Source organism: Pan paniscus, chromosome 1 (genome assembly GCF_029289425.2).
Source record: "Pan paniscus chromosome 1, NHGRI_mPanPan1-v2.0_pri, whole genome shotgun sequence".
NCBI classification, from domain to species: domain Eukaryota; kingdom Metazoa; phylum Chordata; class Mammalia; order Primates; family Hominidae; genus Pan; species Pan paniscus.
This window is the reverse complement of record NC_073249.2, coordinates 182,130,920-182,158,434: the sequence shown is the minus strand read 5'-3', so window position 1 is coordinate 182,158,434 and position 27,515 is coordinate 182,130,920. Positions and strand designations below refer to the sequence as shown.

At 49.8% G+C, this 27,515-nt stretch overlaps 3 protein-coding genes across 22 annotated transcripts in view; 2 read left to right on the top strand and 1 right to left on the bottom strand.

The window, feature by feature from the left end:
• The window catches only part of RNF220 (ring finger protein 220), a 246,434-nt gene extending 245,292 nt beyond the window's left edge, over positions 1–1,142 (top strand). For all 6 annotated transcript variants that reach the window (XM_003812810.8, XM_008965280.5, XM_057299070.2 and 3 more), the window contains one exon: positions 121–1,142. In XM_003812810.8, the coding sequence (XP_003812858.1) occupies positions 121–192 (72 nt within the window). In that variant the 3' untranslated portion in view covers positions 193–1,142. The remainder of the gene's footprint in view (positions 1–120) is intronic.
• On the bottom strand, positions 648–23,929 carry TMEM53 (transmembrane protein 53). 6 transcript variants are annotated; one of them, XM_034963476.3, is made up of 4 exons: positions 23,779–23,911; positions 23,214–23,384; positions 9,604–9,725; positions 648–4,640 (listed from the first exon to the last, which is right to left on the bottom strand). In XM_034963476.3, exon 4 carries the CDS (start codon positions 4,602–4,604, stop codon positions 3,990–3,992), a length of 615 nt encoding a protein of 204 aa, XP_034819367.1. In that variant the 5' UTR covers positions 4,605–4,640; positions 9,604–9,725; positions 23,214–23,384; positions 23,779–23,911; the 3' UTR covers positions 648–3,989. The 6 variants fall into 6 exon arrangements, with proteins under 6 accessions (XP_034819367.1, XP_063464149.1, XP_034819369.1 ...); XM_063608079.1 differs by lacking the exon at positions 23,214–23,384 and adding an exon at positions 13,332–13,889 and having other exon boundaries at positions 23,779–23,901; XM_034963478.3 differs by having other exon boundaries at positions 23,214–23,294; positions 23,779–23,886.
• A 110-nt stretch (positions 23,930–24,039) lies between these two features.
• The window catches only part of ARMH1 (armadillo like helical domain containing 1), a 51,306-nt gene continuing 47,830 nt past the window's right edge, over positions 24,040–27,515 (top strand). For 4 of the 10 annotated variants that reach the window (XM_008965273.5, XM_034963384.3, XM_008965275.5 and 1 more), the window contains exon 1: positions 24,157–24,321. The gene's annotated coding sequence lies outside the window, so the exon portion shown is untranslated. Of the gene's footprint in view, positions 24,322–27,515 lie in introns of all 10 variants that reach the window. The other 6 variants (XM_008965277.5, XM_034963416.3, XM_055093943.2 and 3 more) reach the window with 6 other exon arrangements.

The window sequence follows — 27,515 nt, the reverse complement described above, 5'->3', positions numbered from 1 at the left end:
CTGACAGGACTAAGGTCTCAGCACACACTGGTGCAGAGAGACATGGCTGCAGGCCCAGGTGCTCACATGCGCACACATGGCTCATTGTGTAGACCAGAGCCCTCCCTGTTCTCCCTGCAGGGTGCCAAGAAGCTCTGCCCTCAGTGCAACACGATCACAGCGCCCGGAGACCTGCGGAGGATCTACTTGTGAGCTATCTGCCCCAGGCAGGCCTCGCCTCCAGCAGCCCCACCTGCCCCCAGCCTCTGTGACAGTGACCGTCTCCCTTTGTACATACTTGCACACAGGTTCCCCATGTACATACATGCACATACTCAAACATGCGTACACACACACACATTTACACACGCAGGACTCTGGAGCCAGAGTAGAGGCTGTGGCCCAGGCACTACCTGCTGGCTCCCACCTATGGTTTGGGGGCCATACCTGTTCCAGCTCTGTTCCCAGGGTGGGGCAGGGAGGTGGGGGTTGGGGGAGTAGTGGGGCACGGCTCCTAAGATCCAGCCCCCATACTGACAGACGGACAGACAGACATGCAAACACCAGACTGAAGCACATGTAATATAGACCGTGTATGTTTACAATGTTGTGTATAAATGGGACAACTCCTCGCCCTCTACCTGTCCCCTCCCCCTTTGGTTGTATGATTTTCTTCTTTTTTTAAGAACCCCTGGAAGCAGTGCCTCCTTCAGGGTTGGCTGGGGGCTCGGCCCATCCACCTCTTGGGGGACCTGCCTCTCTCTCTCCTGTGGTGTCCCTTCCCTCTCCCATGTGCTCGGTGTTCAGTGGTGTATATTTCTTCTCCCAGACATGGGGCACACGCCCCAAGGGACATGATCCTCTCCTTAGTCTTAGCTCATGGGGCTCTTTATAAGGAGTTGGGGGGGTAGAGGCAGGAAATGGGAACCGAGCTGAAGCAGAGGCTGAGTTAGGGGGCTAGAGGACAGTGCTCCTGGCCACCCAGCCTCTGCTGAGAACCATTCCTGGGATTAGAGCTGCCTTTCCCAGGGAAAAAGTGTCGTCTCCCCGACCCTCCCGTGGGCCCTATGGTGTGATGCTGTGTCTGTATATTCTATACAAAGGTACTTGTCCTTTCCCTTTGTAAACTACATTTGACATGGATTAAACCAGTATAAACAGTTGCTGCCTGTGTGTTATGTGTGTGGGGTGGTGGGGGAGCTAACTAGGGGAGGTGGGCTCAGGCAATTAAGGGGTTAATTCCTGGTGGCAGGATGGGGGAAAGGACTTAGCTATAGGTGTATGACACTGTGCAGGGTTGGTCTGCTCTGGGGCCGTGGAGCATTTGGTTTGGAGGGGGGTGGGGCTGGGGATCTGGGCTCCTGACTGTTGATGGGTAGGGGCTCTAGGTTAATTCTTTATCGATGCAGAATCGTCAGCTCATTAATCACAGAAGAGGTCAGAGCTTGGGGGTACAGAGGGGATGCAAGCTCTATCCCCCAACCTAGGCTAGGCGTGGCCACAAGCTTGGGTACAAACACAAGCCCCAGGCCTCTATCCCTTTCTGGTCCCCTGAAACATACCAGAGACCACAGTGGGATCACCCTATCAGCCTCCCAGGCTTTTGTTCTATTCTCCAAATGTATCTCTAGTGACCATCATCCCAGTGTAGCTACTGCCTAGATTCTCAAATGGAAAGAATGGAAACCCTATTATCCAGGATGGGCCTTCAAGTCTCCCATGTGCTCAGAGAACCAAGGCTGGCAGCTAGCACTGGAGAGATGGCACTTTGACCCCCACAGCTCCCCACTGCCAGTGAGGTAGCTCAGCTTCCTAGATGCCTCCCAGGCAGGTGCTAAAAGTTACATGTAAGTCTTCACCCACAACAGAAAGCTGTTTGGAGAAAAACAGTCAAGGCCCCAGAGTAGCCCCATGACTCCAGACTTGCTTTGACACCTTGCACACCAGGCCCATCTGCCCAAATCCCCAGCCTTAGTTGCCCATTTTCTCTGGGATACCCACAGTGAATTCCTCAGAATTGGGTCCAGTTGGCAGCTCCTGCCACCCTTTGCACCCAGATGAAGCACAGACAAGTCCCCCTTGGAGCCCAGCAAAGGCCCTTCACAGCTCCACGCCCAGTTTGATGGCACCCAATATCCTGAACACAGGGATTCTGGGGATGTACACAGCCTCTGTCGAGGCGGGTGGAACAGCTCCAGCGATGGCTGAGGGTTTGGGAAAGAAACAGGTTTGGAAGAGAAGAGTGGGTAGGTGAGGGCAATGGAGAGATGAAGAGGAGGCTCTTAATGCCCAGTTCCTGTCAGGCCGACTTCTTTGATGTCTTTAGTCTCCCCTCCCACAGGCTTGGACTCAGTAGGTCCTTGATGGCTGGTTACTGCCACCCTGGGGGCCATATGGTCTCTAAAAGGGGCCATTAACCCAGAGTGAGGGCATTCCACTGAAGCCCGCCCTGCTGTGGGAGCCTTGAGCTGTCTCATGGCACAGGCTGCACTGCCACCTGTTGGCCATGGCTAGGAATGCAGCCACACGGCATGGGAATCCCTGCCACCATAGTGGGGACTCACCAAGGACTGATGGGATGCAGACAGAACGCGGCTCTGGGGACAAAGGATCCATCATCCCCAAGAGTCAGCTCCCATCCAGAGCTTTTCTAGCCATCTCCTTCACTGCCCCCTAAGCCCCGTGATCACCACGGTAAGCTCATTCAATCAAATATTTATTGAATACCTACTGTATGCCAACACTGTGCAGTAGTGACTTCTAGAATGATAAATGATACTGAACTATCAGGCTGAATTCACCTCTTCTGCCTAGAGAGTATCTAAGTGGGTCTCCCTTCCAGAAGATGAAGGAGTTTGCTATTTCAGCCCAAATCCCCTTACCCTGGTTCTGGTCTTTAGGGCTTGGGAGTTAGCTCATCCCAGCTCCTGTTACAATGCTGCTGCCTTCCTGCCCCCCACTGTCTCTGGCAACTTTCAGCTTGCAACTTTCCCGGACCCAGCGGCTTCCTAGCAAAGTGTGGTAGAGCCAGGCAGGCCCCTAACCTCAGCTCCTCATCTGGCTTCTACCTCAGACTCCCAGGCAATGGGGTCAGAGGAGCCTCTCTGAGTGAACTGCCAAGTGGGAGCCATGTGAATGGTACTTTACACTGTAGGGCTTCGCCCTGCTGGAGCAAAGATCACAGCCCCTATCTGCAGCCTGACGCTACCCCTGACCGAGATACCTTCCCTCTGGCATCTCCCCACAAAGGTCACCTTCCATTCAAGGAATCAAAACTCAACTCTGGTAACAGGCACAAAGTTTCAGTTATGCAAGATGATGAAGTTCTGAATTATGCAAGATGCAAGACTATTCAGTTCTAGAGGTCTGCCGTGCACATAATCTCTTAAATTTTAAGTATCGTACACACTTACAATTTTGTTAGGTGATCTTGGCCAGGCGCGGTGACTCATGCCTGTAATCCTAGCACTTTGGGAGGCTGAGGTGGGAGGATCACTTGAGCCTGGGAGGTTGAGGCTGCAGTGAGCCATGATTGCACCATTGCACCCCAGCCTAGGTGACAGAGTGAGACCCTGTCTTGAAATAAATAGATAAATAAATAAGTAAAGAAAAAAAGAGAGTAGGTCTCATGTTAAATGTTCTTACCAGAGTTTAAATTTTAAAAAATCAACTAGGGCTCACCCTCAACACCCCCCTCCATTTGTCAACCTCTACAGCCTGCATGCCACAGGAATCAGAAGCCTGATTGTTGCACTTGTCCAAACACAACTGACTGCAAGGCTCCCATAGACACATGCCCAGGCACTCCTGCCCCTTAGGATTCTGTGGTAAGCAGACCACCAGCAGACGGAGGCCCCCAGGAGACAGGCCCATAGGAATTTTCTACTTAGGGGACCGCAAAGTCCCAAAGGGCTACAGGGAGTTGAACGAGAAGAGTGCCCCACAGATGCAGGTTGTGGGGAGGTGTCAGGCATTTATTTCTGGAGCAGAGGTGAGATGGAGCAATGGCCTCAGCAGCGGACGCAGTTGCGCATGAAGTCGACACAGAGGCTTGTGTAGTAAGTAGGGTAGTCACGGAGGTGGCTGACGTGTGCAGATGACACGAAATCCACAGAACGCGCCAGGACCCGGCGTGCCAGGCGTGCCTCTACCATGCGTTCTATGTCTCTGGCCAGGACTACTTCATCAGCCCTCGAGTAGAGGTAGAGCTCGGGCCAGCGAGAGCCCGCGTCCTGTAGCCTGTCATAGAAGTGGGTGTGGAAGAGGGCTGTGATGGGAGCAAGCAGGACGTGGAACAGGACAACCACCAGGGCAAAGGCCACCAGCAGCAACAGGCGCAGCATGGCGGCCCGGCGCTCCAGGATGGCTGCCAGGGCCCGCAGAGCCCCTACCAGGTTGCTGTCACCAGGAGCGCTGTCAAAGATGGTGCCCACCACACGCAGGTGGCAGAAGCGACGGGTCTGCAGGAGCTCCAGCACGTAGCGGTACAGCATGACGCCACCGTTGCTGAAGACATGGAAGAGCAGGGGCTCCTTCTCAATCTCATAATCAAAGAGCAGCTCGAGCAGCTTCTGGGCCAAAACACGAAGTGAAGGGATACCCAGTGACTCGGAGAAGAAGACCATGTGCCACGGGGCTGTGTATCGGATTACGATGCAGCCCTGGGGAGAGAGGCCAGGTCAGTCCTCACAGATGAGGTGGGGGTAGTGGGTACAAGCTTAGTCAGAGGGGCCCAGCAACCCCAGCCTGTAGGACATAGGCCATGGGGCCCACAGCGTCAGCAATGCTCTGGGTCCTGCTTCAGCCTGAGCCCACCAGCCCGCCGCCCACAGACACAGGTGCCTTCTGGGCAGGGAAGGTATACTTAAGGCCCATTTTTGGACTAATTGCTTCATGCTGGCCAAGCCCTCTTGGCCTGGAGTGGTATTTGAGGCCCAGAGCCTGAAGCATGTACTGGAGACACCTGGGCTGACCAGAGGAAGTCTCTTTACTCTGGTTCCCTCCTGTCTGCGCCCCGCCCTCCCATCCTAGGCCTTGCACATTTGGGGCGGGGCCTCACTGCTTGGCTATACCCTGTCCCAGCACCTCAGATCTGCACTGTCCCTACCTCCCAGACACAAGTAGTACCCCCATGAGACCAGTACCCGAGAGCTGGCCTGCAGGCGCCAGCCCTGACCACCAGAGGCCACTTCTGAGCCAGGCCCACATCACTTTCATCACTGGTCACTGTCACCTTCCCTCTCTCCCAGGCTCCTAAAAACAGAGTCCATACTCTCTGGACTCAGGGACCTGACACTCAAATGTCCCTGGTTCCCCGGCCTGGGATCACTCCTCATATCTGCCCTGAAATTCCAAATACAGTAAACACTTGTTCCTCGAATTCTAAAATCTGGGCCCAAACTCCCTCTAGGCTTCTATATTCCTCACGCCTGGGCCAAGGGTGCCACAATCTCCACACAGGTCCCCTTCTAGGTCAGTTAGAAAAGCCACCATGCCTGGCTCCTAATCCCCTCTCATCCTCCTGTTCCAGAGACAAAGGGCCTTTTGTCAGGGGAATGTGACTTTGGAGAGTGCTGGGGTCAGACAGGTCCGGGTTCAACTCCTGGCACCACTATGTATCAATAGTAAGAACAAGGAGCAGCTTACTACTTTCTGAGTCTGGGTCCCCATCTATAAGATTACGGTGAAATTGGGATAACACCCACCTCATAAGGTTATGGGTAAAATTAGATGAAAAAAAATGTATCTCAAATGATCAAAGCAGTACCTGACACAAAGTAAACTCTCAACCAACAGCAGCAGTAATTAGTGACGTGGTAGTGACAAGGAGAAAATCGTATGGCCACAGTAGTTAAATGACCCATGGCTAAACAGGGATGGTCAGCAGAGGTACCTTGCCATCAGCCGCCTGACCTCCTAGCCCTGGAGTGCCTAAGCATCCCTCCCAAGACTCTGAAGAGGAGGCTGCTTAAGGCCACCCACATTCTCCCAAATGCTCAAATCTGACAGAGGCCTTTCAGTCCCCACTGTATGTTTCTCCCTGGCAGCATCTGGAATCACATACTCCTAGAAATATTATCGTGCAGCCCAGTCTCTTCAATAAGCCAGTAACATGAAAAAAGGGGCTGTTCTATAGCCTGGACGACATAGGGAGACCCCATCTCTAAAAAAGAAAAACAAATGGTCGGGCACAGTGGCTCACGCCTGTAATCCCAACACTTTGGGAGGCTGAGGTGGGCAGATGACGAAGTCAGGAGTTCGAGACCAGCCTCACCAACATGATGAAACCCCGTCTCTACTAAAAATACACAAATTAGCCAGGCGTAGTGGCACATGCCTCTAATCCCAGACACCTGGGAGTCTGAGGCAGCAGAATTGCTTGAACCCAGGAGGCAGAGGTTGCAGTGAGCCGGGATCATGCCATCGCACTCCAGCCTGGGCGACAGAGCAAGACTCTCTCTCAAAAAAAAAAAAAAAAGAACAACAAAAAAAAAATACTAGCTTGGCGTGGTGGTGCATGCCTGCAGTCCCAGCTACTCGGGAGGCTGGAGGCAGAATGATTGCTTGAGCCCAAGAGTTGAGGCTGCAGTGAGCTATGATTGTACCACTGCACTCCAGCCTGGGTGACAGAGTGAGACCTTGAATCTAAAATCAGGTGGGGAGGGGAACAGTTCTGGATTTAAAAGAGCCTTAAGAAGAAACAAAATAACTAGATGCAATGTGTGATCTTAGATTGGATCCTGTTTTGGGCACATCCGCTGTAAAGGATGCTTTAGGGACAATTAGGGAATCTGAATATGGACTGGAAACTAAATGAGATCAAACAAGAAGGTGGAGATCATGATCTGAAAAAAGCAGGATACAAAGCAGTACATTCAATAGGTCTCATGTAGGTAAAGAGAAGATATACCCCCCAAAAAAGCTGGAAGGATATACACTAAGTGTAAATAGAGGTCATCTCTAGGTGCTAGAATATGGTGTTTTTGTTTTGTTTTGCTTGTTTTGTTTGAGACAGGGTCTCACTCTATCACCCAGGCTGGAGTGTAGTGGCACGATCACAGCTCACTGCAGCCTCAACTTTCCAGGCTCAGGTGATCCTCCCACCTCAGACTCCCAAGTAGCTAAGACTACAGACACACACCACCGTGCCTGGCTAATTGTTTTAATTTTTTTTGTGGAGATCAGGTTTCACCATGCTGCTTAGGCCGGTCTCAAACTCCTAGGCTCAAGTGATCCTCCTTTCTGAGCCTCCCAAAGTGCTGGGATTACAGGCATGAGCCACAGCATCCACCTTGTTTTCTTTTAAATAATAAAATATTAGAGTTTTGGGTTGGACTTTTTTTTTTTCTCTACATTCATCCTGTCCTCCCTATTGGAAAGTCTTCCTTTCCAAGACTACCCCTCCCCCAACCCTGCAACCTCAACACCTCTGCCTTCTCTGGGATCTTACTCCATCTACTTTCTCCCTCGTGCCTTCTGCCCAAGTAGCATCTTTACCCCTGCCCTGTACAACGGCCCATTTCCCAAAGACTCTTTGTGCAGATTCTGTCACACCTTCCTGGGTTTTCATATCCATCTCTGGCCACTCCTCCTTTCCTTGTAGGACCCTCTTCATCTTCCACTCCATTAAGTTTGGGTTCCTCAGGACTGTCCTAGGCCCTCTTCTGTCCCTCTACACACTCCCTGGGGGATCTCATCCACTCCAGAGCCTATGGATTCTCTTCTAGTGCTCCGGTCTCAAAAAACACACCCCCCTCTACCCAGGAGGTGCCCAGCCAGAAACCTGGCATTACCCTGGGAACCTCCCTATCCCTGTGCCCATGCCCAATCTCTCATTAAACTACCATTCTACCTCCTGACAAACTCCTCAATCCATCACCTTACCTCTACCGACACCCCCAACTCCAAGGTCCTGACTACCCTCTGTCCCTGGATCATGGCAAGCCCCTCTAAACTCACTTCTGGCTTCCTGCCCCACCCCTCCAATCTCCCCGCTACTCTGCAGCAAGGAACTTTGTTTGAGACAGGGTCTCACTTTGTTGCCCAGGCTAGAGTGCAGTGGTGCGACTTCGGCTCACTGCAACCTCCACCTCCCAGGTTCAAGCGATCCCTACCACCTCAGCCTCCCTGGTAGCTGGGACTACAGGTGTGCGCCACCATGCCTGGCTAATTTTTGTATTTTTAGCAGAGATGGGGTTTCACCATGTTGGCCAGGCTGGTCTCGAACTCCTGACCTCAAGTGATCTGCCCGCCTCGGCCTTCCAAAGTGCTGGGATTATAGACATGAGCCACTGCGCCAGGCCAAAAGGGACTTTCTGATTCACGAATCTAACATCACATCCCTGCTTAAATACCCTGAGGACCCCCTCCAAACCCCACCTCTTGCTGGGTACCTGTCCCTTCATTATTCATCCCAGCCATACTTGACTATTCCTGGTCCCCCTGCCTGCCCTCAAGGATCTCAGGCTAATGAAGAAGCCAGACAAGCCTAGCCCAGTGAGCAGAACTCGCAGCTGAAACTGCCCGCAGTGAGGCTGTCTGTAAAAGGCAACACCAGAGCCCCAGCCTCGGAGGTTGGGGAGAGACTTCAAGCTCAGAACTACATTTTCCCCCAATCTCTCTCCCATTCCAGGGCCACCACACCCCTCAGTCAGGTGGGATGTGGACGTGGGTGAGTGGAGGGATGCTGAGGGAAAGGGGGCTCAGCTGGCCTTTCTCCCAGGTGCCCCCGCACTGCTCAGTCCAAGGCTTCCAGCTGGCAGTTGGAGCTGTCTGTATGGGTACCCCCGCAGGAGGCTGTTTAGGGGAGAGATCTGGGCTGAGGAGGGGAAGGTGGAGCTGGAGGCCCAAGATGTGAGAGAGGCTTCCAAAATATAACCAGGTCCTGCTAAGGCCCTCTGCAGTTACCACAGTCTCTATATCCAACCTTGGTTGGATGAGAAGAAGCGTGAATCTCTTTTCCAAGAGGCCCTACTAGTCTGGGAATGTGAAAGGTGCCATGGGCAGTCATAAGACAGAAACTCACCTGGTGGGAAAGGAGGAGGTCCTGAGAGTACAAGCTATGTCCAGACACCCAGCCCTGGCTCCTGCTGCCCGCAGAGGCACTGGCCAGTTAACAGAGACTGGAGCCTGGGCCGACTCTACAACTGTAGGGCACATCAAGGGTGGGCTGCCCATTGTGGAATGCAGGGAGGAAGGAAGGGGAAGCCATCAGGAGACCAAAGGGGTCACGCCAGGCCACAGAGCTGGCAGCCAAGTGGGGATAATCCCACCAAGTCCCTATAACCCCATGGCCTTCCTCACAGGCTTTTTTTTTTTTTTTTTTTTGAGACGGAATCTCACCCTGTCACCCAGGCTGGAGTACAATGGCACAATCTCTGCTCACTGCAACCTCCACCTCCTGGGCTCAAGCGATTCTCCTGCCTCAGCCTCCCAAGTAGCTGGGATTACAGGCACGCGCCACCATGCCGGCTAATTTTTGTATTTTTAGTAGAGACAGGGTTTGACCATGTTGGCCAGGCTGGTCTCGAACTCTAGAGGCTGTTCTTAAAGCCATTCCCAGTCCTGCCTCAAAGGTGGTCAGCCCTCACGGCAGCCCAGGGGAGAGGGCACCAGAGTACTCACCCTTTTGTGGTAGATGGCACTGTACTTGGCAAGGTTCTTGTCCTTGCAGCCACCCCAGCCCAAGAGAATCACCACAGGCTGCCGAGTTTCTGCCTCCTTCCCACCTGGGCTGGGGCTGTTCTCTGAAACACAGATGTGGACTGTCAACACCAGAGCTGGGGTGGGGGCGGGGGTGACTGCCCAATCCAGAGTCAGCAGCGCTCCGGCTGCTGCAGGCAGGGAACAACGGGTGCCAGGCCCAGGCATCCTGCCAGCACGCACGCACCAGTTCCCACCCCGTGCTGCTCCAGCTGCCTTTCTGCAGGAGGCACCATGGGGTCACCGGACAAACCAACACAAGGGCACCTTTCTTTAGAGACTCGAAGACAGCCCAAGTGAGGAAAGTAAATACCTTCTCCATGCCCTTTCCTCTTCTGATCCAGGGCTCAGCGAACTACAACCCCGGGGCCAAACTGAGCCCACTGCCTATTTTTGTATGGCCTGCGAGCTAAACTAATTTTCACATTTTTAAATGGTTAAAAAAAAAATCAGCTGGGCGCGGTGGCTCACGCCTGTAATCCCAGCACTTTAGGAGGCCGAGGCGGACGGATCGTGAGGTCAGGAGATTGAGACCATCCTGGCTAAGACAAAAAAATACAAAAAAAAAAAAATTAGCTGGGCGTGGTGGCAGGTGCCTGTAGTCCCAGCTACTCAGGAGGCCAAGGCAGGAGAATGGCATGAACCTGGGAGGCGGAGCTTGCCGTGAGCCGAGATTGAGCCACTGCACTCCAGCCTGGGCGACAGAGTGGGACTCTGTCTCAAAAAAAAAAAAAAAAAAATCAAAAGAATATTTTGTGACATGTGAAAATTATATGGAATTTAAATTTCATTGTCCACAAATAAAGTTTTATTGGAACACGCCACACTCATCATTTACTTAGGGTCTATGGCTACTTTTACACTAAGAACAGCAGAGTAGAGTAGTTACAACAAGATCGAGTGACTCACAAAGCCTAAAATATTGACTGGCCCTTTACAGAAAAAGTTTGCCAGCCCCTGTTCTAATTCCATGAGCAGATGGAAGAAGAGGGTCTTTTTTGAGACGGAGTCTTGCTCTGTCACCCAGGCTGGAGGGCAGTGGCACGATCTCAGCTCAGGGCAACCTCCATCTCCCGGGTTCAAGCAATTCTCCTGCCTCAGCCTACTGAGTGGCTGGGATTATAGGCACCCACCACCATGTGCAGCTTTCTTTTTCTTTTTTTTTTTTAGAGTAAAAAAGGGGTTTTGCCATGTTGGCCAGGCTGGTCTCGAACTCCTGACCTCAAGCGATCTGCCCACCTCAGCCTCCCGGGAACAAGAAGGTCTTAAAAGGAGAAATGGATAGGACAGTGCAGGCAGGGACATGAGGCTGACTCTGGCCCATACCAAGCCACCTACCCTGCCCTGCCAGAGAATAACAGCCTATATTTATTGAGGTTTAACCCTTATAACAATACTCTAAGGCAGGTCCTCTTATTACAGATGAAGAAACTGAGGCAGAGTGAGGTTAAGGTACTTGTCTAAGCAAAGTGTAGGGCTGGGAATCTGGCCCCTGCTCCCCACCCTAAACTACTCCAGCACCATCTGTGCTGCCACCCCATCCACAGCTGGTGATATGCTAAGAGGCACAAACCAGCCGCCGCCACCACCAGGGCTGCCTTTGAGGAAGCCTCCCTGCAACCTTGTCAAACAGACCTCATCTCATTTCCCCTGCAAAGTGAATACCCGCCCCCTCAGGGGGACTTCTGTACAAGGACCGTCTGTAGCCAGTTAATCTGCCCTCCCAAAAGGGCCGGCATGCACCCTTCCAAGGACCAAGCCACTTGGCTATGCTCAGCTGCCACCCTGAAATTTATGGATGCCGGCGGTGACCTGGCAACAGTAAATTTCAAGGCTAGTTAAGAGGATGGTAAATATAAATCACTAACCTTTGGACAAAAGGAAGACAACAATTTCCTGTGGAAATTAATGTGATTGAAAAGTTCAATGTTCCTGCTCTCTAGTGGTGGTGACTCTGGCCTTCGGAGATTAACTGCCCGCACCGGTGGGGGTCCCAGGCCTGGCTGCAACTCAGCCTGGAGCAGAAGCTGCCAAAGCCTCAGTCCCCTGCTGACACCTGCCAGCCCTCCCAGCCTCCACAGGTGCTGGCTTGGCCTCTGATAAGGGAGACAGTCCCACAGGTCTATCTCAAGCAGCTCCAAATATTCTCACCACTTTTCTCAGCCTAGTGTCCCCATCTTCTGCCAGATGGCTCTTCACCTGCACTGGCCTTTCTGGTGGAGAGGCCCTGGGCCTCAGTGGGGCCCCAGGCCAACCTTGCTGGGTCTGACTCTGCCCACGAGGCGCAGGCTGCGGCGGCCTCATGGAGGGTAATCAGCAGCTACCGTTTGAACCTGCTTTTGCATCTTCGAGACCCAGCAACTCGATTTCCAAGACCCTGTTCTGGGAGGCTCCCTTACCTCTGCAGCTGTCTGAGAACAGGCTCCCCTTCCCCTGCCTACAGGGTTGCCCCCATGTGCCACCACCGAGACACCAGCAAAGGGCTTTGGGATTTATCGCAAATACAGAGAAAGCAACCAAGGGAGGTCACATCCCCTGGCAGCCACGGGATGTCAAGGCCAGCCCCCACCAGCAGAGATGGTGCACTCCCAATTGCCAGAGGTTCAAACAGCTGCTGCTGGGCCTCCCAACTGCCCCTCCTTCTGAGGCTGGGATTTGTAACTCCGTTTTGCTGGCAACCTTGGCTTTACCAACTCAGGCAGGAATGACTCTTCACCCTCCATGAAGGCGAAGAAACCCTCAGAATTCTGGCACCCTGGACAGACTGCCTACTCCCATAGCCCAAGCTTTCTGTAATATTCTTTATTGATTTCTTTATTTTTGGAGATAGGGTCTCGCTCTGTTGCCCAAGCTGGAGTGCAGTGGCACGATCACAGCTCACTGCAGCCTCAACCTCCTTGGGCTCAAGCGATCCTTCTACCTCTGACTTCTGAGTAGTTGGGACCACAGGCACGTGCCACCATGGCCCGGCTCATTTAAAAACACTTTTGTTGTTGTTGTTGTTGTTTGAGAAGGAGTTTCACTTTTTCGCCCAGGCTGGAGTGAAGTGGCGTGATCTTGGCTCACTGCAACCTCCACCCCCTGGGTTCAAGAGATTCCCCTGCCTCAGCCTCCTGAGCAGCTGGGACTATAAGTGCCCACCACCACACCTGGCTAATTTTTGTATTTTCAGTAGAGATGGGGTTTCACCATGTTGACCAGGCTGGTGTCGAACTCCTGAGCTCAGGCAATCCACCCGCCTCAGCCTCCCAAAGTGCTAGATTACAGGTGTGAGCCACCGCACCTGGCCAAAAGTCATTGCTATGGCTATTGTTATTCATTGCCACATCAGGATCATGATTCTTCCACCCTCTTGTACAAACTCCTCCCCTTTTCTTACTTATTCCACTGGCTGTATCACCCTCTCCCCTTCCTGCTGCTGACATCTGCAGGCCTCTGGCAGCTAACTTTGAGGCACTGAAAACTTTGGCCCCTGGCTGGATCTCCCACTCTATTCAGACTTACCAGAACCCTGTACAAGCAATCAAATATACCTTGTTTCTAAACCATTAAAAACTTCTCCAGCAAAAAGTGCTAACACACACAGCATGATGTGTCAGGCACTATTGTAAGCATTTTACATATCAACTCATTTATTATTCACAACACACCTGTAATCCCAGCACTTTGGGAGGCCAAAGCAGGCAGATCACTTGAGCCCAAGAGTTCAAGACCAGATTAGGCAACATGGCGAAACCTCATCTCTATAAAAATTAGTTGGGCAAGGTGGCACACGCCTGTAGTCCCAGCTCCTCAGGGTGCTGAGGCAGGAGGATAGTTTAAGCCCAGGAGATCAAGGCTGCAGTGAGCCATGATCATGCCACTGTACTCCAGCCTGGGTGACAGAATGAGACCCTATTATAAAAAAAAAAAAAAAAAAAAAAAAAAAGCCAGGTGTGGTAGCTCACGCATGTAATCCCAGCAATTTGGGAGGCCAAGACAAGCTGATCACCTGAGGTCAGGAGTTCAAGACCAGCCTGACCAACATGGAGAAACTTCATCTCTACTAAAAATACAAAAATCAGCCGGACGTGGTGGCACATGCATGTAATCCCAGCTACTCAGGAGGCTGAGGCAGGAGAATCGCTTGAACCTGGTGGTGGGGAGGTTGCGGTGAGCCGAGATCGCGCCATTGCACTCCAGCCTGGGCAACAAGAGCGAAACTCCATCTGAAAAAAAAAAATTGCAATACTCTTATGAGCAAGAATTCTCATTTTACAGACGAAAACCTGAGGCACATACGAAACGGCTTGCTCAAGGTTACATAACTAACAAGCAGTGAAGCTGAAATCCAAATCCAGCTGGTCTGACTCTAAAGACCAGCTTGTATCCGCTATCCTAGCCAGCCCTGTAGATAACAAAACCATCTCCATCACCTCAGCTCCAAACCTGTATACATGGCTGCCTCCTGTACATCAAGAGACCCCATAAATGACCTCATCTACCTGCTTTTCCCAGCCACAACTTCAATATATGCTGCCTCATTTGGTCTTGCAACCATCCTAGGAGTTAGCTACTATTACTATCCCCATTTTACATAAGAGAAAACTAAAACACAGAGAGGGGAAGTCCCTTTCCCCCAACAACACACAGCCAGGAAGCAGCAGAGCCAGCGCCCACTATCCGGACCAGCGTGCTCTACCGCCTCCACCACCGCGACCTTGCACTTGCTCTCTGCTCTCCAGCCCACGATGCTGATGCTCCGTGTTCATGCTTTGCTAATGCCCATTCCACCTATAGAATCAGCTCACTACTTACTTCCAGGAAGCCTTCCTTGACGCCCTCCCCAACCCCTTCTCACCACCCCCCACCCCAAACCATCAGACTGAGTGAGGTGCCCCTCCTCTGTACTGTCACAGCACCCACCACCACACCACTGCACTTAACACACACTATACTGACATCATCAGGAACAGGTAGGAGGCTACTGTAAAATTCAAGGCAAGAAATGGTGAAGGCCTGAACCAGAGCAGTGGAGAGACAGATAGGGAGGGGTAGAAATGACAGGAAGAAAACGGTCACAAGAATTCTGGAACATGTATCAAAAGTCTCAAAAACATGCAATCTTTGCCGGGCGCAGTGGCACAAGCCTATAATCCCAGTATTTTGGAAGGCCGAGGCAGGTAGATCACTTGAGGTCAGGAGTTGGGGACCAGCCTGACCAACATGGTGAAACCCCGTCTCTACTAAATACAAAAAATTAGCTGGGCACAGTGGTGGGCGCCTGTAATCCCAGCTACTTGGGAGGCTGAGGCAGAGAATCACTTGAACCCAGGAGGCGGAGGTTGCAGTGAGCAGAGATTGCGCCATTGCACTCCAGCCAGGGCAACAAGAGCGAAACTCCATCTCAAAAAAAAAAAAAAAATATCATGCAATCTTTGACTTGGTAATTCCACTTATAAGAAAGAAAAATGTTAAATCATGGAGAAATATTCAATAATACATTAAGCAGATCATAGACATAAATATAAGAGCTGAAACTACAAAACTGTTAGAAGAGAACATACGAGTAAATCTTTGGATTAAGCAGCAGTTTCATAGACATGCCACCAAAAGTACAAGGAACAAACAAACAAAAGAGATAAATTGAGACTTCATCAAAATAAAAACTTTTTACTTCAAAGGACATAATCCAAAAAAAGTGAAAAAAAGAAAAACCCCACAGCATGGAGAAAATATTTGCAAATCATGTATCTGATAAGGGAGTAATATCCAGAATACAGAGAAAACTCCTAAAACTCAACAGCAAAAAGTAAACCCAACTCAAAAATTGGCAAAGGACCTGAATATATTAAGCAGGTCTTTCTCCAGAGAAGATTTACAAATGGCCAATAAGCACATAAAAACATGCTCAACATCATAGCCATTAGGGAAATCAAAATCAAAGCCACTATGAGGTATCTCTTTATACCCAGGATGGCTATAATTAAAAAGTCAGATAATAAACAAGTGTTGGTTGTGGATGAAACCAGGACCCTCACACACTGCTGGTGGAAATGCATAATGGTGCAGCCACTTTGGAAAACAGTATGGCAGATCCTCAAAAAAATTAAACGTAGAGTTACCACATGATCCCACAATTTCACTACTAGGGATACATCCAAGAGAACTAAAAATATACATCCACATGAAAACTTGCCCATGAATGTTCACTGCAGTCATAATAACCAAAAGGTAGAAACATACCTCCTATCATCTGTGAACAGATAAACAAAATGTGATACATCCATACAATTAAATACCATTCAGTCATAAAAAGGAATGAAGTACTAATACATGTGATAGCATGGATGAACCTTGAAAACATCATTCTAAGTGAAATAAGTCAGATACAAAGGGGCATATATTATATGACTTCATTTATATAAAATATCAAGAATAGGCAAATCCACAGAGAATGAAAGATTAGTGGTTGCCAAGGGCTGGGGGGAGGAGGGAATGGAGAGTGACTACTAACAGGAATGGGGTTTCTTTTTCAGATGATGAAAATGTTTTGGAATTAAATAGCAGTGATACTCTTACAATTCTGTGAATATACCAAAAGCCAGTGAATTGTACTTTTTTTTTTTTTTTTTTTGAGACAGGGTCTCACTCTGTCACCCAGGCTGGAATGCAGTAGTGAGATCATGGCTTACTACAGTCTCAACCTCCCAGGCTCAAGCGATCCTCCCATCACAGCCTCCTGAGTGCTAAGACTACAGGCACATGGTACCACGCCTGGCTAATTTTTTATTTTTTGTAGAGACAGGGTCTCACTATGTTGCCCAGGCTGGTCTTGAACTCCTGGGCTCAAGCAATCCTCCCACCTTAGCCTCCCAAAGTACTGGGATTACAGGCATGAGCCACCGCGCCTGGCCAGAAGTACATTTTTAAAGGGTGGATTTTATGGTATGTGAATTATTTCTCAATAATGTTATTATTTTTTAAAATAATAGTAATACATTAAGTGAAAACAAGTTATAAAGCAATATCTTAACAGAATACCCATATACACACACATACTACACAAATGCACACTTTTTTTTTTGTTTTTTTTTTTTTTTTGACAGTCTCACTCTGTCGCCCAGGCTGGAGTGTAATGGTGCAATCTCGGCTCACTACAACCTCCGCCTTCCAGGTTCAAGCGATTCTCCTGCCTCAGCCTCCCTAGTTGCTGGGATTACAGGCGCCCACCATCATGCCCGGCTAATTTTTGTAGTTTCAGTAGAAACGGGGTTTCACCATGTTGGCCAGGCTGGTCTCGAACTCCTGACTTCAGGTGATCTGCCCACCTCGGCCTCCCAAAGTGCTGGAATTACAGGCATGAGTCACCGTGCCCAGCCACGTATTTTTTTTAATGCATAGAAAAAATACATCAAATATTAATAGCAATTATTTATGGGATTAGAGGCAATTTCTTTTTCATGATTTTTTTCCCATTTTCTAAAATCAGTATGTATAACTTCTGCAATGAGAGTTAAAATATTATCTCAAACAACAGGGGAGGTGGTCCAGCAGAGTCAAAAGCAGTTGAGAAGTCAAAGAGGCCAGGGATGCCCAGAAGCCCCTCAGCAATGTGGAAGGATTCTTTTCAACCCTAGCACTTCTCGAGTACCCCACAAAACAATTTAATCTCACAAGCTCCCTGTCCTCTAGAATTTCTCAACAAATAACACTGACACAGATAGTGCAAGAATTACAAATACGTATATTGTACAACAGTTCAAGCCATAAAACTCAAGCATAAATTAGATTGTGTATATCCCAGGGGCATATGGGGAAGACAAAGGAATGGGCTGATAAGGCATAAGGGTCTGTAGTACAATATGTACTTTTTTATTTGCAAGCCAGAATGAAAATAGAAACCATGTTTTCTTTTTAAAATGCAAAAAATTGGCCAGACTTGGTGGCTCACGCCTGTAATCCCAGCACTTTGGGAGGCCGAAGTGGGCGGATCACAAGGTCAGGAGGTCAAGACCATCCTGGCTAACAGGTGAAACCCCGTCTCTACTAAAAATACAAAAAATTACCCGAGCTTGGTGGCGGGTGCCTATAGTCCCAGCTACTCCGGAGGCTGAGGCAAGAGAATGGCGTGAACCCAGAGCCGAGATCGCACCACTGCACTCCAGCCTGGGCGACAGAACGATATCCTGTCTCAAAAATAAAATAAAATAAAAATAAAAATAAAATAACATGCAAAAAATTGAAAGAGTCTTAATTTTCTCTACTCCCCAGAAAAACTTTCTAGTGTCTCACAGTTCCTATATTTAAATCAAATTTTTCTTTTCTTCTTTGAGACAAGGTCTTTCTGTGTTGCCCAGGCTGGAGGGCAGTGGTGTAGTCATGGCTCACTGCAGCCTCGACCTCTTGGGCTCAGGTAATCCTCCTACCTCAGCCTCCCAAGTAGCTGGGACTATAGGCAAGCACCACCATGCTCAGCTAATTTTTGTATTATTTTGCAGAGGTAGGGTTTGGCCATGTTGCCCAGGCTGGTCTCAAACTCTTGGGCTCAAGCAATCCACCCCCCTCGGCCTCCCAAAGTGTTGGGATTACAGGTGTGAGCCACTGTACCCGGCCAAATTTCTTTATTTTTTTATTTACTTTTTAAAAGAAGAGCAGAGCAGAGTAGCATAGTATCTAAGAGTACATACTGTACAAAATCATATCTCGGTTCAAATCTCTGCCTCTGCCACTTAATAACTATGACACAGACCTTAATCAAGTTCTCTAAGCTTCAATTTCCTTATCTGTGAAATGGGGACAATGATACAAAGAATTAAATAAGATAATAGCTATAGAGGGCTTATCATGGTGCCTGGCAGAAGGAAAGAGTTCAATAAATTGAAATAATTATTACTTCACAAGTAATGCATACTCACTGTAGAAAAAGTAGAAAATGAATATCTAATAAAATTGGAATCATATTGTTTGTAATCTGCTTTCTTCCGTTTGGCAATATATTGTGAACATTTTTCCCTGTCAGTTTATATATTTCTACACCATTATTTTTAGTGGCTTCAGAGAGGCTATAGAATGTTTCATAATTTATGGTGACCAAATCTCCCATTATTGGATATGATGCTGTTCCCAATTTTTTGCTGTTATAAAAATACTTTAATGGACACCCCTTTCTTTGTGCATGTCCCTAATTGTTTCCTAGAAATGGCATCGTATTCAGGCAGCCCCTCCTAATGGCAACTGAAATCTCGGCATGCACAAGCTCTGGAGTAAGGCTCTTAAGCTGAAATCTGGAATTACTTTGGGCAAGACACTTTACCTCCCCACGAGCGTCTGTTCTTCATCTGTAAAACAGGATTAAGGGTTCTCCCTACTTCACAAGGTGGTTGTGAGGATTAATAAAATAATGAAAGGAGCTCCTGGTGGGCCTGGCATGTGGATAGAACATGGTTAACAGTGTAAGTACCACAGACATTCAGAGAAAAGGAGGCCTGCAAAGAGGCCTGGATCTCAAATCCAGGGTCTAGTACAGCACCAGCACCTGGCATAGAGCAGACACTTAGAAAGCATTCTATTTTTTTTTTTTTTTTTTTTTTGAGACGGAGTTTCGCTCTCGTTACCTAGGCTGGAGTGCAATGGCACAATCTCGGCTCACTGCAACCTCCACCTCCCGGGTTCAAGCGATTCTCCTGCCTCAGCCTCCTGAGTAGCTGAGATTATAGGCATGCGCCACCACACCCGGCTAATTTTGTATTTTTAGTAGAGATGGGGTTTCTCCATATTGGTCAGGCTAGTCTTGAACTCCCGACCTCAGGTGATCCGCCCACCTCGGCCTCCCAAAGTGCTGGGGTTACAGGTGTGACCCACCACGCCCAGCCAGAAAGGGCTCTTATCTAGAGGTGAAAGAAAAGAGATCATGATTCCAAAAATAAATACAACTCCTCTGTATTAAAAAAAAAAAAAAAAGACCTTTGGGGTCCTCGTAGACAAGACAAGGATCAAATCCCAAACAACTCTCTTCGCCTGGGTCTTTGAGGTCTGTCCATCATGACAGATCTTCAGGTTTTCATCTCATTCTCCACCCACAAAAGCACAGTGCAGCCTCCTGCCAGGCCCCTGTTCCCTCCAGCCACTCACTGTCCCACTTCAGGGATTTACTTCTGCACTTTCTCCCATCCAAGTTCCAAGCAGGCCTGACACTGCTTAGCTTCTGAGATCTGCATGTTCAAGGTGGTATGGCCATGGACTTGACTTCCGCACTTTCTGCTGCTCACCATGGGGGTCTGTCAGCCCTCCTGAAGCTTCAGGTCCAGCTTGGGCTGCTCTACTCTAGGAAGCCTCTCCCACCACAGGGCCCACCATGGTGGTCCAGACCCTTCAGCACTGTCTCCTGGGTGTCCGAGACAACTTCCTGAGGGTTAAAATGATGTCTATATTTCTTTGACCTCAGCCAGTGATGAGCAAAAAAGGAAAAAAGGCACGCGGTAAAACCTGGGGAGCAAAAACCCCCTCACTTCCCCTCTCTGTGATCCCCTTAAGACCTTCTGTTTACTTTAAGAGCAAAATGTTTGTCTCAGGCCCAGGCCCCAGCCCCATTAATTGTATGAATGAATTTTTCTTTATGTTTACTGAACATGAGAGCCACATGGTGCCTTTAAGAAGGTTGCTGGCCTATGAGCAAGTCACAGAGGGGATCTAAGTGGGACTTGGCTGACCATTCTCTGGATGGGAGGAGGGGTGGCACGGCCTGGGCCTGGGATGTCAGAGCAGCTCTGGCTTGGGCCTACAGTGCTGCCAAGTGATTCCATTCAGCTCACTTGGTACCTCATCCCTCCCAGGCCCTGGTGACAGTGAGTGAAGCCATCAAAAACACGACAACAGGAAAATATAGTGCTTATGGGAGCCCCAGGAGAGACCCTTCCCAAATGAAATGAAGTAAGAGAGGGTATTGAGAGACTGAGGGGATCACTGGCCTGGGAAAAAGAGAGGGAAGAGGGAAGACAGATTCTGGGTCAAACGACCGGCTTTAGCAAAGGCCTGGGCAGACGACCATTGGCGTGGGCAGCCAATAGGTACTGGCTGGTAGGATTCCCAGCAGAAGGATGTTGGGCTGCCAAGCCTGACCTACAAGGCCCAGGGCTCTGAATGACCCCAGATCTGCAGCTGCCTTCCAGCTGCCTAATGTGCCAGCATCAGCTTCTCTGTCAGCTCACAGCAGTGATGGGCTCTGTGGTTTCGATTTTTCAAATACAGGGGAAAAGTAATTTCAGGCCAGGCGCAGTGGCTCATACCTGTAATCGCAGCACTTTGGGAGGCTGCGATAGGAGGACTGCTTGAGCCCAGAAGTTTCAAACCAGTCTGGGCAACACAGTAAGACTCTGTCTCCATATAAGAAAATGAAAATTTTTTAAACTGAAAAAAAAAGTGTTTTTAAAGGCTGGGCACAGTGGCTCACGCCTGTAATCCCAGCACTTTAGGAGGCTGAGGCGGGTGGATCACCTGAGGTCAGGAGTTCGAGACCAGCCTAACCAATATGGTGAAACCTTGTCTCTACTAAAACTACAAAAATTAGCCAGGCATGGTGGCGGGTGCCTGTAGTCCCAGCTACTTGGGAGGCTGAAACAGGAGAACTGCTTGAAGCCAGGAGGCGGAGGTTGCAGTGAACTGAGATCGTGCCACTGCACTCCAGCCTGGGTGACAGAGTTAGACTCCACCTCAAAAAAAAAAGTTTTAAAAAGTAATTTCAGAAACTAAATATGAATGTCCTACACACTTCTCCACCATTAAACAGTAATTGCAAAAGACAGACAATCTCTGGGGCTCCAAAAGACTGTCACTCTATCAGGCCATGTTGGCCTGGAGGGAAGCTCTGCAGATAGGAAGCAAATGGATTCAGGGGACCACAGCGTCGTGATCTCCTTCTGAGGGGTTTGACAACCTCTAGCTCTCCTCTGGAGCATGACTGTGAGAGGGAAGGGCAATGAATTAAAGCCAGTCAGGAGGAGCAATAAGGAGGAGAAACAACTGAAAGCCGTGGAGGTGTTTCCCTTGGAGGAAATGTGAAGGCACGAAGCTGTCCTCTTGAACAGAGGAAGAGAGATTCCTTGCTGTGTATCGTTCCCACCACAATGCTCTAGCTCTGCAGTTAGCACACCATTTTGAAACCACCTGCTTATAAATTCACTCCCCTCCCCAAAACCTCAGCTCCTTGGGCGTGTGAGTCACTTCTGAGTGGCCAACAACGATCCCACAGCCAGGACACAGCAAATACTGAACTGAGAGCGGAAATTACAGGAAGGCCTATTGTGGCTCAAGAAAGAGAAGTGCTTTCTAACAATCCCAGCTGCCTCCAACAGGCTAGGATGTTTGGGCAGAAGCATCGCCCCAGGGAAGGGTCTGCTAGCAATGGAATGCACTCATGCCAACAGAGGGAGGCAGGACAAAACAGTCTCTGAGATTTCTTCCAATTCTAAGACCCAGCCTCCTGGAGCAGCGAAGGGAGCCATGGGATCCGCCACTGCACTCCGGCCTGGGCGACAGGGGAGACTCCATCTCTTAAAAAAAAAAAAAAAGAAAGGGGGGCGGAGGGGGAACCATAGGGGAGCAATGCAATGGCAGCACCTGCACTGTGCCAGGGACACACATCCAAACGCTACCTCGTAACCCTCGCAATCCCACGAGGAGGTAGGCACTAGTACTCTTCCCATTTCACAGTGGAGGAATCTCAGGCTCAGGGAGGTTCAATAGCTTGCCAAAGACACATAACTTGTAAGACATGGAGCTGAAATGTGAACCAGGACCACGAGGCTGCCCTCCTGGCCGTGCAGAAGGCACCTCCAACCCTTTGCAGCCGAAGACTCTCCAAAGGAAATAATATTAACTGACTTCATGGCTTGCTGACGCCAAAACGTGTCCAAAGTATTTTTACATCTATAAACCCAAAAGCGCTAAGCCAGCAGATCCAGCTCTAGGGAAAAACAGCTGGTCTGGGGCCATCTGTTCTGTGGGAGTCTAAGGGCTGCCCTCTCCTAGACTCCAACCAAAGAACATGAGATGCTACGGGAGGGATCTGGGAAGGCTCTCCTTAAGGAGGTAAGTTTTATGGAGAGCAGAGTATAAGATCAAACCTTTGCATTAGAAAGATCAGTGTGGTAGCAATTTAAGAGGCTGGGCTGCAGGCAGTGAGACAGGAGGCGTGAAGGCGATGCTGGACTAATGCAAGTGAGGGACACGCTGGCCTCAGGCTGATCATACTTCAAGGCCCTTCTGCCAGAATTCCCAGAGAGACCAAACTTTCCACTCTCTGGACCCCGATCTACTCACACTGTCATGGATGCGGGCCTGCTGTCAATCCTAATTTTGTGGAGACTCCTACATGTCTTTCTTTAATGTAAGGAGAGAAACAATGCTGATCGTAAATGCCAATTACTGAACTCACTCCATGCCAGGCCCTTTACACAATCTCCAGATGGCCCCAAACAGCCCTATGAGGAAGGTTACTATCCTTATCCCGGTTTTGCAGTGGAGGAAACTGAAGTTCAGAGAAGGTAGCTTACCAAAGGTAATCCAGCTCCTAAAGGAAGGAGTCAGGATTTCAGTCGAGTTCTACCCGACGGCAGAGACTGCACTGTTAACCACTGCCGAGAAGAGTGGAGAGGGACGGCTAAGGGTTCTGAGTCCCGGGCTTCTGCGAGGATCGGTGACCCCGCGAGGCTCCCCCTCCACGCCTTCGGGAAAATAATAAGTGATAGGCTAGATGTGGGAAGCCCAATCCCAAACAAAGGAATCAGGAGGGATCCAGCTTTCGGCAGCCTTCAGCTATGAGAAGTGATTAAAGGGCATGGACCTGAGCACCCCGGACAGGAAAGACAGAAAAAGAGGTCCCAAGCGAGCAGCTGACTCGGGGCAGAGGCGGGGCTCGCCAGGGAGGAACACTCTGGGGCGGGACTTACGAGGGGCGGGGCTCTCTGAGCCTCTCTAAGTCTAGGACCTGCCAGACCCTATGAGGGGGCGGCCCGCGGGAGGGCGGGGCCGCATGAGGGGCGGGGCTACAGCTGCGCTCGCAACCCACAGGTTCATGAGGTCACCTCCCCGCGCCTGGACCCAACCCTCATTCCATACTCTGGCTCCAGCAGGGCTGATCCGGGATCTCGATGGTGTAGTCCAGCTCTGCCGAGGCCATGGTGAAGGCGCCGGCCCAGAGCACGGGTCTCCAGCCGGAACTCCCGCTTGCGCACCCGTGCCTCACCCGGGCGCCTCCTGGGCGCCGCCCAATCACCACACACCTCCCCCAACACGGCCCAATCCCTGCGCCGCGCTCTGTGACCTCCCGCCTTAGCAACCACCGAGTCTCTTCCAGAGCCTCTCGCCTCACCCCACTAGCTCGGCCCTAGCAACCATGCCCCGCCCCTATTATTGACCCGCAGCCATTGGCTAATTCGCTTGATCTGGATCAGGTATTGGTCAGCCGGGGCGCCGGTCAGGAAGAGTCCCCACCCTCTCATGTAGGTGAGAGGCGGCTGAAGAGTTGCTGTATTCTGGGAATGGGCAGGGTCACTTGTCCGAACAGAGTCCTATCCTACGCGGCGGAAGCGTGTGCCCTTTGACTTGCATCGTCTACCTACCTCTGCCATCCTCTACCAGCCGCAACTGCGAGGGCTGGAGGTATAAAACCGTACAAAACGGCCTAGGGGGCGCGTGCCGACCCAACCTCCACCCAGTGGGGTTGAGGCATATTCTGGATGGATGAATGGATGGGTGGGTGGATGGGAAGCAGTCTTCAGTTGATGACTTTAGAGAATGCCCTGTTGATAGGGCCCACTGAGGAGCTGGGAGTGCAACTTTCTTGCATTTATCTATATTTACCTACTATGTGTCATACTATGTGCCAGCATATTTACATACTATGTGCCAGAGACTGGGTGGGCTAAATAAGGTTCCTTAGGCCCTAGTGAGGATCAAGCTTTTGGCCCTCCCTCTCCCATGTCTTAACGGGAGAGGGAGAGAAACCATGCATGAAGCAACTCTGATTCTGCGTGTGAGATAAATACTACAGAAGAGTAAGGATTTGAGGAGCTCAGAATCAGAGAAGGGGCATTTATGGCAGTGGGGTTGGCTCTTGAGCTGGGCCTTGAAAGACTTTTAGAGATAGGGAGGGGGAAAGACTCTTTGCATGCCAGGCGCGGTGGCTCAAACTCGTAATCCCAGCACTTTGGAAGGCCGAGACGGGAGAATGGCTTGAAGGAGTTCAAGACCAGCCTGGACAACATAGTGAGACCTTCATCTCTACAAAATTAAAATTTTAAAAATTAGCCAGGCATGGTAGTGCATGCCTGAAGTCCCAGCTACTTGGAAAGCTGAGGTGGGAGGATCACTTGAGTCAGGAGGTCAAAGCTGCAGTGAGCCATGATTGTGCCACTGCACTCCAGCCTGGGTGACAGAGTGAGACCCTGTCTCAAAAAACAAAACAAAGAGCCCAGTGTGGTGTCTCAACCCGGTAATCCCAGCACTTTGGGAGGCTGAGGCGGGCGTATCACTTCAGGTCAGGAGTTCGAGACCAGCCTGGCCAACATGGCGAAACCCCATCTCTACTAAAAATACAAAAATTAGCCAGGCATGGTGGCGCACACCTGTAATCCCAGCTACTTGGGAGGCTGAGGCAGGAGAATGGCTTGAACCTGGGAGGCAGAGGTGGCAGTGAGCCGAGATTGCTCCACTGCACTCCAGCCTGGGTGACAGAGCGCGACTCTGTCTCAAAAAAAAAGAAAGATTAGTGCAGGAACTGGATTGAGGATTGGGAGAAGGAGGGAGACCAGTTAGGAGGTTGTTTCAGTAGTGGGGAAGGATTATGGTGGCATAAAGCATGGAGTGGCAGCTGAAATGGAAAGGGCAGGATGAATTCCTTAGACACTTATAGCTAGAAAAAAATGGACTTGGTTACTAATTGGGTGTGGGGGAAGTAAGGGAAATGAAGGATGACTTCTAGATTCCTGGTTTGGGCAAACAGGAAGGAGAGGAAGCAGGGGTTTTTAGGAGAGGGTCAGTTCTGGGCACGGTGAGCTTGGGGTGCCAATGGAACATCCAAGTGGAGGTATCCAGAAGGCCATTGGATATGCCTAACTGGAGTTCGCCAGATAAGTCTAACTGGAAGTTGCAGTGTGGGAGTCTATGGGGCCTTATAGATGCCAGCCACACCAATAGATTTGTTGAGCTTGCCCAGGGAGTAAGTGTAGAGTCAGAAGAGACCTAGGACAGAGCCCTGAGAAACACCCAAGTTTGAGGGTCTGGCAAAGGTGGACGAACCTGCAAAGGTAATCAAGATGAAGTGTCCAAAATGGTGAGAAGATCAGTAGTAGTATGTGGTGTTTCAGAAGCCAAGGAAGGAAAGTGTTGAAGGCTTATGACTAATCAAGTAAAATAAGGCCTGAAAGAATCCACTGGATTTAGAAACAAGGAAGTTGTTGGTGACCTTTACAAGTGCAGTTTCAATGGAGTGATGGGAGCAGAGGTCAAATTACAGTGGTTTGAGAAGCAGATGGGATTGAGGAAGTGAAGATTCATGTAAGATACATTTTCAGAAAGCTTGGCTATTTAGGAGAAGAAAAAAGAAGGCAATATCTGGAAGGAAACACAGGTTTTATTCGAATGGAAGAAATGTTGGTGTGGATCCAGCAAAGGGGAAAAAGATAAAACTATAAGGGAAAGAAGATAACTGAGAATGGTGCCCCTGAAAAAAAGACTTCACCAAAGTGTTGGTGAAGAAATTCACTTAGAAGGGTGGAGGAACATTTGTTTTGTGGCAGAAGGGAAGCATTACGTTGAGGTTAATTGGTGGGTTTGGTGACAGGAAGTTGAGGGAATTCTTTGATGGTTTCCATTTTCTCTGTCAAATAAGAACATTATATCAGCCAGTGAGAGTGGGATTGGAGATGGTGTGCGAGATTGAAAAGAGCAGAGAAAGATTAAAATAGCAGCACTGGAGAGTGGCAGTGAGATGACTAAGGTAGCAAACAGATTTCTGGGCAGTTATCATGGCCCTGTCGAGGTTAGTGACCATTAATTTTCGGAAGCAGCAGTCTGCAAGGTTGTGTAATATGCATTTTTCCCTCAACAACATTCAGCCACCTAGAGGTGGGTACACAGAGGTTAGTTTAATTGATCTAGGTTTGGGTTTTACCAGGCGGATACAATGGAAGGACAAAGGACAAGGAAGTTGAAGATTGTGGCAAAACAGTGATTGAAATGAAGGGCCTTAGTATCTAAACTGGATAGGAGAGTGAAAAAAAATGTATGGACTAGAGGTCCCAGTGAAGTCAGAGAATCCATATCTGAGATCATTGAATGAGAGAGTTGTGATCAGAAAGTGGAAGAATGAAGTTTGAGTAGTTTCCGGTGATGACAAGGTCCACTGTGTGGCCGTGGGAGTCAGTGGCCAAAGTGGAGTACAGGAGACAGTCAGGATGCTGATGTGGCCACTGAACTCCCCCTGGATGATAGAAAGACTTGAGGGGAGGGAAGGGAAGAGGATGCCCGTGAGCTAGGTACCGGTCTCTGATGGGCAGAGCAGGTTTTTCTGGAGTCTCTAGGTGACAGCATGAGGAGGGGCAAAGGCTGAGACAGCTAAATGGTATGACCCTTGAAGTAGTAAGGGCTTTTACAAGAAGGAGGTGGAATAAGGAACTGAGTTGGGCTTTGGCAAGGAGACATGAGGCCCCCTCCTAAACCTGAAATCCTGGGGGTGTAAGAGTCTAAACAGATTCTACCAGGAGGGCCATGCAGAAGGGGAGCCCTGGGGTAGAGCCAGCTTTGGATGCAGGCTGGAGGTGGGCAGGTGACTGGAGAGGCTGAGGATGGAGGAG

Coding starts and splice junctions, on each gene's coding strand:
- TMEM53 (XM_034963457.3), bottom strand. CDS start 23,839: ATGGCCTCGGCAGAGCTGGACTACACCATCGAGATCCCGGATCAGCCC. Junction 9,726..23,778: donor TCAGCCCTGCTGGAGCCAGA/GTATGGAATGAG, acceptor TCTGTGTTTCAG/AGAACAGCCCCAGCCCAGGT. Junction 4,641..9,603: donor GTGCCATCTACCACAAAAGG/GTGAGTACTCTG, acceptor CTCTCTCCCCAG/GGCTGCATCGTAATCCGATA.